The sequence below is a fragment of the Perna viridis genome, chromosome 1 (assembly GCF_037379345.1).
Source record: "Perna viridis isolate PV_CMFRI_1.1 ecotype Kerala chromosome 1, ASM3737934v1, whole genome shotgun sequence".
Classification (NCBI taxonomy): Eukaryota; Metazoa; Mollusca; class Bivalvia; order Mytilida; family Mytilidae; genus Perna; species Perna viridis.
In genome coordinates, this window is record NC_142445.1 from 78,968 (window position 1) to 95,276 (window position 16,309).

Consider the following 16,309-nt stretch of genomic DNA (forward strand, 5'->3'; position numbering starts at 1 on the left):
CCTCTAATGTGCACCTCTTCCTCTAAACACAGGTTTCTCCTTGAATTACCTCTAATGTGAAACCCCTGCTCAAAACACTGGTTCCTCCTTCAATTACCTCTAATTTGTGTCTGTATACATAAATAAGAATACATTTGTAAACAACCATTCAAATATAATTTAATGACACATCATTTTTTTTTTTTGTAATTAACTTTAAAACACTGTGGCTAATATAATATGATTATGTGTTCACAGTGGGATCAATGATTGTAGTGGAACAAAGTAGATATCATCAGTACACATTCTCTCATTTTCTTTGAAAAAGCCAGAAAACTGCACTAAATAAAAATACTCAACACTATGCACTAGCCGAACAAAAAGAAAGCTACTGTCGAGTTTGCCTGGTTTGATAATAAGATTGTGGTCAAAGTGGAAAAAGAAAATGTTATGTACATGTATTTCCCTACATGCATAAGGTGTATTCTAATGACAACCTAGTTTTCAGTTAGGGTAATTCACATTTTATTTTGTTGATTAGATGTTGTCATCAAACCCTGGTTTACTTGACTGCAATCATTTTCAATGATTTAAAGTTATGACGTCATCGTTGATAAAAGTATTGTGACTCCATATCTAAAGACCATTTTATACTTAAGATTTTTTTTGTGAAAAAAACTGCTGAAACTTGTTTCTTATTTACATTTATAGCAAGCTATGACTTTTAAACTGTCAGTCCCTGTAAGAATCAGGTAGTAAGTGAAACATGTTATGAAAAATCCTATCATTTGATAGTGTAATTTGAATATTTGCACCATCAGAATCAAGAAAAACAGACAAGATTTTCCATATCATGCTGCACCATTGAGTTTAAAGTTTATTGAAATGCTCTGAAAATGAGTATTGCAAGAGTAAATACATTTTAATTCTGTCAAAAACCTATTTTTTTCTTAGATTCTATTGAAAAATTTCTGAGCAAATCCAATGATGCAGAGATCACATAATGGTCTTTTTAAATAGAGAAAGCATATTTGAGTGTATTTAATTGTCAGATTGGTGGAGTTTTGACATGTATGTCTATAATTTTTTCCACCTTGCCCGATTCTTACAAACAATTACACTTTAAAATTCACACCAATTACATGCATTGTATGCTATGAATAATTTAAAAAAAATCCTTTTCTATATCACCTTTTTATATGTATCAACAGACAGGTTTAGTTATTGGTCAGCAAAAAAAAAAGGAAAGATGGGAAGTCCGAATTCTTTAGAGATATAATCAACCTTTGGATGGCTAAAAATAGTGAAATGACTGCCAGAGTCCTTAGAGACAAGATAAAATTCATGGTCGGTGTCAGTGTATCTACATGTTCTTTAAGCAAGATCAGGCGTTAACTTGGTCAGTATACTTCAATGCTACATGTATTTACATTTATAATAGGTACAAGTTTTAGTCTTAATAAAAATCAGAAAAGAGGTGATTCATGCATGTCAGTTACATGTACATGTACAATAGAACAAGTCCCAAGTTTTTTTATCATTTAGACTAGTTGTTCCAATTTAGATAAAAGATACACGTATAGTATATGCGAATTAATATGAATTGGTGCATGTACATAATGACAAGTAAACAAACTGATGGAATGTTGTTGTTTTGTTAGCTTCCTTACACCACTAGTTATGACAGCATTACATAAATATTGTATGTAAAGTAAATAATAAATATACATTGGTGTACATTAGAATAAGGGGCCAAATTTGAAAACAAAGTAGTTTACATGACATTTTTTGCTTTAAACACTTGTGTGCTTGTACAACCGCAGTTTGATATAAATATACCGGTATGTGTGTTTGTACATCTGCAGTTTGATTATTACGGTGATATAAATATACCTGTATGTGTGCTTGTACAACTGCATTTTGATTATTAGGGAAGAATGGTACATTGTGGTTAATATTTAATTCCCTTGTACAGAAAATTTCATTTCACATTGAGAATGCTACATGTAGTTACTTTTTCTTACAATTCCAAATACTTATGTGCATTTTTAAGTACACACTTTTGGGTGGAATATCCTACAGAGGCAGAACCGACAGCTGTGTATGCAGATGAATCATGGACTCTGTAAGCTACCCCAGATATTGGACATGAATTTTCTACCATCTGTAGGAAACAAATTCCCTGATGGTTATAGATTATATCATGTAAGTATGTTGTAATAGTTGTACTTCAAGTTACTTGATTGATCATTACAATAATAGACTTTTACAATAAATTGCTGTCATATCATCATTCTGATCACAATATATATATATTTTTTGATGAATTTCCAGTTCATGTGTTTTAGATGGAGTCTCCGCTTTGTGATGTATCCACCATTTTTTAGTGTTTATTGTAGTTCGTTTGCTGTCTTTCAAATTCCCACATTATGATTTGCATACAATGTATAATGGTATTATTATTTATATTGTTAATCAAAAGGACTATACGAAAAAGGAGGATTCTCACATTATCCTAATTATTTAGCATGACATAATCTATTATCAGCTTTATACAATGATATTGAGCAGTTTATAAGTTTTGCCTAGCTTTTGTTGTATACAACAATGAACAAGTCAACTATTTCTTAGGTGGAAGAGAAGGAAATGGTTGACAATGTAATGAAGTGCCCTCTTTCATCGCCGGACATAAATGTGAATGTTTGGGCCTCCATGAAACGTTTGTGGGCGGGAACTGTAAATCCACAGACTAAGGACAAATTTGTGTTTGGAATAAGGACCTTTTGGGAGTTATTGACACTTAAAAACTATCGGCTTTACATTACCCATATTCCCAATGTGTTTCCAGTTGTGGTGCTGAATGACGGGGCATGTATAAATGTACTCGGTAGTTACAAAAGAAGAAATATTATCTCACAGACACAGGTAGATAGTTTGCAATACCTGTAAATAACATACACAGAAAACATCAAAGTTTCTACAAACTTCAGAGAGTATTAACAAAAATTCACATTTTATACGTCATACTACCATTTTTGTATAAGCCGCATTAGATTTTGAGTGGAAGAGCCAAAAGAAATGGTCGTTTATGACAAGAAAAATGCTTTATTGGTCAGTTATTAATCAAATGACTGTAGTACAGCAGTTCTTGTGCAGTTAATGTAGATTGAAAGTGACAATGCAAAAACAAAATATCTCAGTTTTTATATGTTATGTGTAGCAAGTGCTATTCTACCATGTTTAAGTCTCTATTCCAAGTATTGAAAAGTTTAAAAAATCTAAACAATTTATAATTCAGCAATTCGAGTCACTTAATTTATTTCTTCTTTAGTTGTTTTGAGAAAACTTTTAATACAAATAATTGCAATTCATTGGTCATCTTTAAAGTTGTTCCATTTAGTATAAAATATTATATATTTTTTTTTTTTTTTTTTTTTTTTTTTTTTTTTTTTTTTTTAAGAGAGAGATTTTAAGATAATTGAAGCTCAGTTTCCAATGAAATTGTGGTTATCAGGTCTCACTCTTGTATTATGTGCCCCATAGGCTTCTATAGTAAACCTCAAATGTGCATGATTGTTTAACAAAAATATACAAGAAGTTTCAACCTAACTTTTGACCATGTTTTTCCATTAAGGAAATGTCAGCAATAGTTTCTTGGTCGATTCTATAAAAACAGAACCCAGAACAGGTCGAACTAAAAATAGACTTCTTCTTCTTTCACTTTTATTTTGAGTTCAGCAAATACACCCCTTTGTGAAGCATTATTTTTGCATGACAATACAGGTTTTCCAAAAAAAAAAAAGTTCTTATGTCATAGCTTGATATTTATCTTGTACTTTTGATGAAAATTGATAATCATTTGTAAAAAAAAAACAAAAACAGGAAAAGGCAAAAACAAGGCGCAGTCTATACATTTTATAACTGTATGGTGTGATGCAAGTAATCATACCCATAAATATTGAACATGTTGTATATATCTGTAGTATGTAAGGGTCATCATGAATTTTGGAAATACATGTATGTTCCAGTGTATGTACTGAATGACAATCCACATGACGAAGATATGTGTAATGGAACTATGTCATTAAGTTCATGAATAATCATATAAAATGTACAAGATGTATATGTATCAAATATTACAGTTTTAAAAGAGTTTGAACGTGTATTTTACTGATGGTAAATAAATTTTGTTTTCATGTGCATTTGTCGGTAATAGTTAATAGGAGGGCAAAAGTGGATTTAGAAATAACATAGGTCAGTCAAATACTGTTCACAGAAAAAAAACAGACATGTAAAGACAAGGGTAGTCATATATTGGGCTAAGGAGGTGCTGAACTAGTGATTCTTTATAATCGAACTAACTGTTGGAGCATTGGTGGGTGTTGGCCACCAACAAGGATTAGTAGGCAAAGAAATGTACATATGAAGCAAATCCACTGTACAAATACATTTGAAAAAATGATCAAGGGAACAAAGGTTGTAGCGGTAATCAACAGAATGCAATTCATGGACAAAGACCAGACATGGAAAACAGACACACAACAAAGAACATAAAGTAACTGTAATCATACATACAAAGTAACAAACGCAAATGAGCAACTCGGATTCCACTAAAAACTGTGAGCATGGACCAGGTGCACTGGTAAGCGTAAGCGTCCCCTGCTTTTTAGAAACAGCCGCCGAGTTGCTCATAAAAAGTCAAGTCCGGGGTAGACAAACGAGGAAAGGAAAACAATGACCCGTTAAATAAATCAGTTTTTATAGCGCAGATGGATACACCATAACGATCCACGAGTTCATGATGACGACTATAACACTTCTGTAGTGATGATTTTAATCTTGTAGCAATATAATCCTGTTCCAGAAGCCTATCTGTTAGAGGTCTAGCGCGATACAAAAAGTCTGCGTAGTTTCCGCAAGCTCTGGCAAAACGGATGAGTTGTGATATGAACCCTCCATACGCAAGCACTGAAGGCATGTTGCCACAGATGAAAAGAAAGTTCACAATTCTGAATGAAAAGTCATCACGTTTGTCGTAAAGTTTGGTCAATAGTTTTCCTTTACCATCGAATTCTAAGTGTAGGTCAAGATTTGAAGCCGACTTCACAGTGTCTGTATTATCCTTTATCTTAAGTTCTTTGGGTTTAGTTGCGATGTAATTAGGATTGTTTAAAGATAAAACGTCATCTATATAGCGGAAACTGAGATTGAAGGATCTAGCCTAACGATTTTATTCCTTTAGGATCAAATCAGCTATAATGTCAGCCTCATAAGCATGAAGGAATATGTCAGCTTATCAAGAAGCACAAATAGTTGCTATTGGAATGCCGATCGTTTGTTGAAAAACACGTCCATCATACTGGACAAATATGTTGTCGATTAAAAATTCCTTCATTTTGTAAATATTTTCCTCTGTATATTTGGAAGAGGATTTAAAATTATTTATTATAAAGTGTGAAGAACCTCTACCAAGAACTATATATTTGTATATAGGCGTACAATTTGTTTTGGAAAAAAAACATCGATGTATAATGTTTTGAAATCGGAATTTTAAATGAGTATGTGGGATAGAAGTATACTGTGTTGAAAAATCATAGGTTTTAATTATATTTAGATAATAGTCTGGAACTGATTGTCACCACAAGATCGGGAGTAACAAGAGTTGTGGTAGGACTGCAGACCCTCTTTGACAGTTGTGAGTATAGAAGTTAAATGTTTTGAAAGAGGTTTGGTGGTACATTATGCAGATCCAGCCATGTAACGTTGTTTGTGTGGATTCTTGTGGAGTTTATGAATCCAGTACATAGACGGTAAATCACCATCATCGTCCTTGGTAGAGAGAGCAAAAGGAGACAGCACAAATTTATGGTTTTCCACAATCTCTTCTGTGGTTTTGGAGAGTGTGGTAGCAGTATAAGTCTTATCACTGCTATTAAAAGTTAGTTTTTATTTTAAAACAAAACTGCATTATCTTGAGTACCAGCAATCGCAAAGGTAATAAAACATTACACTAAAATTGTGAAATTATAAAATATTAGGTCATAAATAGGAAGTGGACAAGAAGCCATATTTTGTTTATAATATTTGAAATAATTTGTTTACTTTCTTAGATATATCTGCCAGTCCTCATATTATTATAGGGACCAGTACGAAATTATATAGACAGCCTTGCTTTCAAGTAAAGAACGTGACATCATGATTTAAGAAGTTCATATGTTTTCTCTGTCTTTTCCACACAATTGATTAATAGCAAACTACATTAGGTTAAATGTAACAGATATGAGCCGGTTTGTCTCAGTAATTATCATGTCTAAATGAATTTTGGGGGCAACCAACAAGTCCATTTATTATTCTTATAATTACCCAAATAAGGGTACAACAAACTTTTCATTATTCTGCCAGTTTATTAGCGCTCACATATTACTATACTTTTGCATGTGAGTACCAAATGCAAAAACCTTTCTCAGATGTAGAGTTGTGAATTGTAAGCTGGACTCATTCCACAATTTATGCCGTACGCTAGACTCGAGGGGGGGGTACACCCTCTAAATTTATACTAAAGAACAAGAATTGTTAAAAAAGTCGAACAACCCTTCTGAACAACTTGTAAACTACTGGCTTGATCAAAATGAATGCATCACGTCTGAAATGATGAACATTTTATATAATGGAGCTAGCCGAGGGGCAATGGAAATTAAGGCAATTTAGTAATTGGCTTGGGAAAATGACATTTTTGTCTCTAAAAAATAAATTCAGTTAGGAAATATTAACAATAGAGACATGGAGAAAGGTGCTGGCTCTTAGCTTCTTGCCATGGAAAGCACGAGGTCGTTCTTTATACATTTAAGCTGGCTATTCTTTTAACTTCTTTCCCAACAGTAAATTTAATGGTTTAATCATTCAAAAAATAGTTATATATAAAGATCGTTATTTGTGTTAACAAATTATATTCACCCTCGCCAACGGACACGTACAGCGAACATAAAACTAATAGCACTTCTAGTCTTACCCAAATGTACGTAACACGTCATTTGATTGGTCGAACTGTTATCAATTAATTAATTGCGTTATCTAAGAATTGGCTGTGGTATTTTATAGTTAGCCCATGCTAACCCATAGATAACGAAAGATTTCATTAATGAATGGAAACATAACGGTGTTTTTAATGCATTGACTAGAATTAATCATGAATAATAAACGGTAATGATAATTAGTTTCCCGTTATCTATGGGTTCCCTAACGTTATCTATGGGTTACCGGTTGCTTACCCATAGATAGCGGAGTTTAATTATCGATCACATGTGATATTGTGAGTTACGGTCTGTTAACCCATAGGTAAAGGATCGTGAACCCATAGATAACAGTATTGTCACATAGATAACGGGGTTTTGGTTAATTCTGCGTGCCATAATGTTTACTAACGTTTATGTGAGCGACAATTGAAATTTGGAAGCTTGGGTTATTTGTTGAATTGTCATTTCCCTTTTATTTCTGAAAAAAAATATTTGGCGGATGTAATATTAAAATGATATTAAGCCGAAAAAAAATATAATATAAATTTTGTGGATACTTAATATGGCGGATGCTTAGTGGTGCGAAAATGCTTCAGCTCAGAGACAGAACCGCCAAAACACGCCAAAATTAGCACCAAGCCAAAAATATACGTCATTATGTAACATCTGTTTTACTTGCTGTTAAATCAATATTTGCATTGACTCTACAGAGATGCATACAAGAGTAAGTATTTGTTTCAAATTCATCTATATAGAAAAAAAATAGCAATAAAAGTTCATTAGATACATTTATGTTTAACTCAATATGAAGTCAGTGAGGTACTATTCTAAATCAGATATTTAACATATCATAATAAAGTTAAAGAGACATGATATAATCAGACGTTGGACAAACGGATGAAAGAAACACACAGTGACAACAACAAAGACGAACTATCATATTTCAAATAATAAAGGGTGGAACAATCAGATAAAACTTCAGTGTTCAGGTCTACAGATGCTATTTGAAGTAACGTTATAGGGATATTTTATAATCAAACAACGGATACACTCTGTGACAGGAACATTCAGAGATTATATCGTTTTCCACATAATAAAGGCTAAGTTATTTTGGTATATCGTTTGATCAATTTTCGCTTTATCGGATGTTAATTGTCTTTTTAATCTATTGATTTCCTTTACCAAACAAACCAAATAATGTTTAAATAAAATACTCTGAGTGACACAACAAAGTTACTGTAGACTCTGTAATTATTTATATCATCAGAGTATTTAAATGATTGTTATATTTTTCCATCATCAAGTATTAACTAAAAAAATAGTTTTGAATTCTAATGATAACCCTACATAAACGTTTTAGAACTGTATGTGTTTTCTTTGTTTTTATTTTTGTTTTGTTTTTGTTTTGTTCTGTTTGTTAGTTTGTTTGTTTGTTTGTTTGTTTTTGTTTTGTTTGTTTTGTTCTTTTGTTTGTTTTGTTCTGTTTGTTGTTTTTGTTTTGTTTTGTTTTTGATTTGTTTTTTGATTTGGTGTTTTCTTTGAAACACCTTATTGAGCTTCAGGTACTATAGTTTTTGGTTCAACAGAGTCTTACAGCATTAATGATGAAATTTCTTATTTTTACCACTACTTTCTACTGAACTCGGCAGACGAAATCAAATCGTCATTGACGAAGCTTTATTTAAGAATTTGAACATATTGAAAATGAATTTAAACTGGCAGTCTTTTTCATCTCTCAATGATTTCGTTTTATTTCACATGGACATATTGCGTTTTTTCAGACACAGACATACACAACAAAGAACATATAGTAACTAAAATCAGACATAGAAAGTAAAAACTGAGAGCATGGACCAGGTGCATCGGTAGGGTAAGTGTCCTGTGCTTTTCTAAAGACACCCGCGAGCTGGTCATAAAAAAGTCAAATCCGGGGTAGACGAAAGAGGAAAGGAAAGCTATGACACGTTGAACAAATCAGTTTCCATGGCGCAGATGGATACACCGTAATGATCCACGAGTTCATATTGAAGAGCATAAACATTTGTAGTGATGACTTCAATCTTGTACAACATAACCATGTTCCAGAAGCCTATTTGTTAGAATTCTAGTGCGATACAAACAAAAGTCTGCGTAGTCTTGGCAAGGTCTGGTATAACGAATGAGTTGTGATATGAACACTCCATACGCAGGTGCTAAGGGGATGTTGCCACAGATGAAAGTAAACTTGACAATTGTGACTTGCAAAATCATCACGTTTGTCGTATAGTCAATAGTTTTCCTTTACCATCGATTTCTACGTGTAGGTCAAGATATGAGGCTGACTTCATAGTATCTGTATTATCCTTCATCTCAAATTCTTTGGGGTAGATGCGATGTATCAAATCCCCAAAATTAGGATTGTTTAAAGATAATACGTCATCTATATAGCGGAAACTGAGATTAAAGGATCTAGCTATACGATATTCCTTCTTTCGGATTAGATTAGCTATAAAGTCAGCCTCATAAGAGTGAAGAAATAGGTCAGCAGGTGAAGGAACGCAATTTGTTCCCATTAAAATGTCGATGTATATTTGGAAGACTTATTTGCCTATAATAATTTATAAGATCTTAGCAACCAAATGTGTTAAAATTAAGTACAAATTGCCACTTGTTTTGCTTATAACAAATAAGATGGATAACTCAACTCTTTCTGTGCAAATAAGTATTGCTGTGCAGAAAATTAAGAAAGTCAAAACAAATCTTCTTATACCCGACTTCAAGTTTTTCTTAGGTTTTGGGAAGTATCCATGATTTTCTTTAATTTCAGCCTCACATGCTGTACAGAGCTGAACACAAGGCAGAATTATCCCCAATTTGGGGTAGCAGACCAATTATTAGATCGGCTTCAGAATCCATACCCTGTGCCCAATTTTAATAAGAGTGATAGTAGTAAATTCCATACGAATGACGCTTTCCAACAAGCACAAGACATAGACAACTTAAAAAAAGTCTACTTCTTCTTAAGTGTGCACTATACACTTACATTTAGGCGCACTATCTCGCACACTAAGTTGATCGGGTCAAATTGTCTAAAAATTATAATTAAAAGATGAAATTTGGTGGATATACTGTTTAAATGTAGTTAAGCATATATACATACTCGAATTAATGGTAAACCGGTGTAATATAAATGAAGAATGGTATCCGGAAGGTTTCAGTCCCCTACCGTATTAGATTCTCTCTGAAATATCAGGTTCCTGATTTTCAAATCATTCATTTTTGTACGAACTTTTGGAACAAAAAATGTTAGAATATGAAATGCAAATGGTGCTATTATTTTTACCCCTTTTTCACCTATGTGCTTTTTTATAATAAAACACTGGAAATTGCTGTAAAGACTGCTTCAAAACAGCTTTATCTAAAAAAAATGAGACAAAGGCTTCAGGATTTACCTTATTGTATAACAGAACTGCCTTACACAAAATAAGGAAGTAACAAATGAACTCCTGCAATAAAATCGGGAGTCGGCTCAAGTGCTTCGCAAGTGTAAGCATACCAGTGGATTTTTTCATATTGAAAGTGGGTGTTATCTAGTATCCGATATCAAGTCCATATATTCATTAATGAACCATAATTGGGCGTCGTAGATAGTGTATGATTCCAAAAAAGTAAAGAAGCGTCCGATTTGCAGCAATTCAAATAAGTTTGTTCTAAACCATCGGTGGCTACCGTCATATTGCAAGTGATAATAATCTGGAAAATAATCCAAAAAAACAAAAATGAAGCTCCCGACACGAGTTACCGAGTGGTACAATTTAACAACACATCATGATTTAAAGTAAATGATGTGTGAATGGTCGAAGATTTTCATAATAAACATAATATGATGAAGGCGAAACCTTTTAACGGTCCCGATGAAACAGTAATTAAAAACAATTTTGATAATTATTGTCAGCTCTGATTTGATATATTATACCTGTAACCTTCAAATACGGTAAATTTTGTAATGATATATGTCCTGAAGCATTATACTAATTGTCATGGTCTGATATGTCTATGGTTCGAATTGTCCGGCAGTGGTTTCTTATGATTTACAAAAGTCTGAAAAAAAAACTCGTTTATTCAATTTAATTTCGCTTCATTCTGTTTCGCTTGGTACCGTTTTAATTTTGTTTTATTATGATTTCATTTTTTAACGAATTTGATTCTTTCTTTTATCACTTATTTTCGTTTTGTTTTGTTTCATTTTCGTTTCGCAATTTGTATTACCCGGGAATTATGGGTAATATTGATTAATTTATTTTCATAAACATCTGGGCGCCATATTCAAATTATTATGACTAACACTATCTTGGAAAAGCTATGATCAATTTAATCATTGAAACTAGCGAATATTTTCCGAGACTGGTTTGATTCTCAATCGCACATATACAAGTATACGCAAATGGAGCTGCCATTATGCTGTTTTTCAGCTCCTGAAAATGAAGGTACAAACCGGATATTGATGTTTTGCTTGCCATAAGTATACAAAACCAAGTTGGTAATACAACCATAAACGCTTACATAGGGAGTGTATTAGAATAAGATAAGAAAACAAAAACAATAAAACGTAGAATATGATAAGCGATATATATGAAAACGCAAACATTTGATCATGGTAATAAATAAAGGCGTGCCAAAAAAATGAAACGTGTCTCTGTGTAATTTTTACGCTCTCATCCGACGGTATTCTGATTAAGTTCTGTAATAGTATAGCAAATGTAATGGACATTTGTCTACAAAAGCAGAGGACGCTTACCCTACCGGTGCACCTGGGTCATATGCTTCCACTTTTTTGTGGAGTCCAAGTTCCGCATACACTTTTGTTACCTCGTACGCATTATTCCGGTTAATGTATGTTCTTTTTTGTGTGTGTCTGTTTTCACTGTTTTCACTTTTGGTCTCATTCCCTGAATAACATTCATTTCGTTTTGATTTTCGCTAAAATTTTGGTCGCCCAAAACCATGGTTCAAACGATAATCCAATTGGATATAATCCAAGAATAAAAACTAGACATAAAGGAGAAAAGACTCACGGAAACATATAATTTAGAATTTGCAGTGGCGTTTTTTAATGTTGGAATCTACAGAATAATTGCTGATTTGAAAAAGCTGCATTGCAAATTGCAACAACCCATTATACAACAAATGTCGACATATTGGACGTTTCTCTCATCCATATTATCTAAAATATTGAATGTATAAACAATAAACAAAAATACTTTGTTTACAGACTTTTCCTCATCCACGAGTTGAACTAGTGCCAAATTGTCGAGAAGCTGATGATATTTCAAGGGATAAAACTCCAGAAAGTTTTGATTACAAACAACATGTTGATATAACGAGAATGGAAATGATGAACATTCACCTGTATGAAAAATGTCCGCTAAGGGCCCCTTTTGTTCTTCAATGAACGCAGAAAAAACTATTCATATCACAGAACAGGCTATAACTTGGTCCACGAAAACATACATTATACGCAGATATAAGGAAATAACTGCCCTTATATACTCCAGCAACATTGAAGTAAACTGAAAGTGAATAGAGACAATTTATAGAGATGCCTGAAATTCCTGACTTGTGACAGGCGCAATAAATGCGACCGGGTTAAGGTAATTTACAGTAACCACAATCTTCTCCAATTTAAATCTAGCTACTATGGAAAAACAAGTTACAGAATAAAACACAACATAAATACAGTTAAAGGTGTACTTTGTTAGAACAGAAATAGAAGAAACTGATTATACGTTACACAAATGTATAAACAAAGGACTACTAGCAGTTCTAGACCAGGTTTAACCTACAAAATGTTATGTTATGAGACGAAATATGTTTTCTTTAAGAGTAAGCAAGGGAACAAGGTTATAGCGGTAATCAAACGAATGTAATCCAGGGACAAATACCAGACATGGAAAACAGACATACACAACAAAGAACATAAAGTCACTAAAATCATACATACAAAGTAACAAAAGTAAATGAGCCACTCGGACTCCACTAAAAACTGGGAGCATGGACGAGGGGCACCGATAGGGTAAGCGTCCTTTGCTTTTCTAGAAACACCCGCCGAGTTGCACATAAAAAGTCAAGTCCGGGGTAGACAAACGAGGAAAAGAAAACTATGACTTTACATTCTAATGTACCTACATATTCATACAATTTGTTCCCATTGGAATGCCGACGGTTCGTTGAAAAACAGGTCCAGCACACTGGACAAATATGTTGTCGATTAAAAATTCCAGCATTTTGTAAACATCTTCCTCTGTATATTTGGAAGATGATTTGGACTTATTTCTTACAAAGTATGAGGAACTTCTACCAAGAACTATATGTTTGTATCTAGGTGTACCATCTTTTTTGGAAAAACAACGATGTATAATGTTTTTAAGTCGGGATTTTAACTGAGTATGAGGAATAGAAATATACAGTGTTGAAAAATTATAGGTTTTAATGCTATTATATTCAGATAATAGTCTTGAACTGATTGTCTCCAAAAGTGCTTTCGAATTTTTCAGGATCCACATTGAATTAATACCATTACGGGAGTAACAAGTGTTGTGGTAGGAATGCAGACCATCTTTGACAGTTGTGAGTATAGAAGTTAAAATTTTTGAAAGAGGTTTGGTGGTACATTTTGCAGATCCAGCTATGAACCGTTGTTTGTATGGATTCTTGTGGAGTTTAGGAATCCAGTACATAGAGGGTAAATCACAATCATCGTCCGTGGTAGAGAGACCAAAAGAAGATAGCGCAGATTTATGGTTTTCCAAAATCTCTTCTTTGGAGAGAGTGGTAGCAGTATAGGTCTTATCACTGCTATTATTTTCGACGTCAACCTCTGATAATAAACATTGGATATAAAACTTTTTGCAGACAAAAACAATGTTGTTTTGGGCTTTGCCTGCTGGTACGACAACATATTTGTCATGTATAGTAGACAATGTTTTTCCTACATCGGGGTCTTTGAAAACTGATGTCGCCAATGACACTCATTGACCTACTTAAAACTTTCATTCGTTTCCAAAATTGAAGTCCTCATGGCCTTTTACCACTCTGACAGAGAATCAATGTCTTCTTGTTCTCGTTTTATCCATTTTCTTGCATAGACCTCGCCGGCATCCATAAGAACTTTAAAGTTATAATTCCAATTTATGGAGCGTGGTTCACGGTACTTTGGACCTTTAGAAAGGGTATTACGTAGAGATTCGTTTTCGATAATAGTTAAATCTCTCGTAACGACGTGACCAGAAGGACCATATTTGAATGGAGAGCTTTTGCAAGAACAGTCAGGTGGTTTAGCCTTGAAGTCCTCAATCTCGAGGTTCTGCAATAGCCTTTTATAATTGAAAATTTTGGATGCAATGGGTAAAGTAAAGGAATATGAAATAATTGGTATGGATTTGTCTTTGAAATATGGAGGAATTTTGTTGGTAACGTTTTTTTTTTTTGTGATTGAGGATGTTAGCCAAAATAATTGCATCTATACCTTTGTTGACAAACGGTAGTGAAAGAAATGATCGTTTTTCTTCATCCTGACTTTTCACACAAAATGGTTTAAAGAGTCTGTGGAAACCAATATCCAAAATGATGGCAACAAGTCTTTATAATGATGAGGTGGGGTCAGAAATAGGAGTGTCAAGACTTGTTTTGTAAATTGAGTGTAGTAGAGTTAGAGGTATAGAATAAAGTTTGGTTCTAATGTGATAAAGTCCAAGAGGTTTTTGTATGAAAGGAAGGAGACCATCTACGGAGACATCATGTAACTTAGGTGACGTATAGTGGCGATGGCCATGACTCCTTTCCCGTCTTGGATTTTTGTCTAACAAATTCATCATATTCATGCTATTGTTATATTGGCTTGAAAGGTTTCCTATATTTTTGATGTTGTCATTGCATTTGTAAGGTATTGCAGTACCTAGTCTGCGAATCCAGTACTCCTCTCTTTCCCTACAATTAGAGATAGAATGTGGTTTGGTGATTTTATTGATCTTCACTTGAGAATGACCCTTAGGCAGTAACAATGACACAAGGTTAATTTTCAAGCAATTCATTCAAGCCAAAAGAATCACTGTCTTTCTAGGATTGAACTGAGGCTTTTTACATTTATTTTTTATGGCAATATATTTTAAAAACATTTCCAATGGAAGCCTCAAATTAACTCATGTATCATTCGGAAAATAGTTGGGTTACGGGGAAATGATGTTTTTCATTATTATAATAAGTCCTTCAGAGTCTTGCGGAAGGCAAATCAACAACCATGACAAAAAGTGGTAGATGAAATATACAAGAAGGCTCTGTATACAAAGTCTTCCAAAGACCCTTCAAAACAGGGTAACCCATCCATATCCAAGAAAAATCAGCCCTTCCTTGGTACCTCAAGACATGGCAATGCTTTGTCTACAACACATATGGAAGTTGTGTAAAAAAAAACAAACAAACAAACAAAGAAACTGCAATTACGTCCATGCATGCAGGCTGTATAGAGGACTACGTCATGCATCAAAAGGCAGCAGAGTTCCTGGATTAGAGAACAAGGACAAAGATTGACAACCCCTTCCCAAGTATTGATTTGCAAGAATATGCTGTATTGAAAGCAAGATTAGGAATTGGGAATTGTGGGTGATCAAGAATAGCAAACAAACATCACTCAGCCATAACTAACTCAGACATTGTTTATGGAAAATAGCTAAATAATCTTTGAAACAGAGAATTATTAAACCCCGTTACCCAATTTAGTGTTCCTGGACAATTTCGGCTTATTCGTGACCTCTCCTTTTCAAAAGACATTTCAGTACACTCCTGAATTCCCAGAGAGAATTTACAGTTAAATATGACAGTGTTTATGTAGTTTATTGTAAAACATCATGGCCTCTTTATTAAACTCGAATAATGTTATATAAAAGATGTTTTTCGCATTATCCCAGTAAATCCCTCTATATATCATTTATTTTGTCTCACATAGAAGAGTAATAAAGGGAACCAAGATTGTAGTAACTAAAATCATACATACAAAGTAACAAAAGTAAATGAGCCACTCGGACTCCACTAAAAACTGGGAGCATGGACCAAGTGCACCGGTAGGGTAAGCGTCCTCTGCTTTTCTAAAAACACCCGCCGAGGTGCTCATACAAAGTCAAGTCCAGGTTAGATAAACGAGGAAATGAAAACTATCATCCGTTGAAAAAATCAGTTTTCATGGTGCAGATGGATACACCATCACGATGCGCGAGTTCGTGATGACGACCATAAAACGTCTGTAGTGATGACGTCAATCTTGTAGCAACATAACACTGTTCCCG

The 16,309-nt window shown here is 33.7% G+C and overlaps 1 protein-coding gene across 2 annotated transcripts; it reads left to right on the top strand.

The window, feature by feature from the left end:
• Positions 1 to 1,237: 1,237 nt before the first annotated feature.
• Positions 1,238 to 11,555, top strand: LOC148626738 (uncharacterized). 2 transcript variants are annotated; one of them, XR_015921902.1, is made up of 4 exons: positions 1,238 to 2,184; positions 2,611 to 2,904; positions 5,594 to 5,674; positions 9,799 to 11,555. XR_015921902.1 is itself a non-coding variant. In XM_088581506.1 (3 exons), the coding sequence occupies exons 1-3, from the start codon at positions 2,083 to 2,085 to the stop codon at positions 5,609 to 5,611; spliced, it is 414 nt and encodes a 137-aa protein (XP_088437632.1). In that variant the 5' UTR covers positions 1,238 to 2,082; the 3' UTR covers positions 5,612 to 8,287. The 2 variants fall into 2 exon arrangements, 1 of the variants encoding a protein (XP_088437632.1); XM_088581506.1 differs by lacking the exon at positions 9,799 to 11,555 and having other exon boundaries at positions 5,594 to 8,287.
• The last annotated feature ends 4,754 nt before the right edge of the window (positions 11,556 to 16,309 follow it).

Coding starts and splice junctions, on each gene's coding strand:
- LOC148626738 (XM_088581506.1), top strand. CDS start 2,083: ATGCAGATGAATCATGGACTCTGTAAGCTACCCCAGATATTGGACATG. Junction 2,185..2,610: donor ATGGTTATAGATTATATCAT/GTAAGTATGTTG, acceptor ACTATTTCTTAG/GTGGAAGAGAAGGAAATGGT.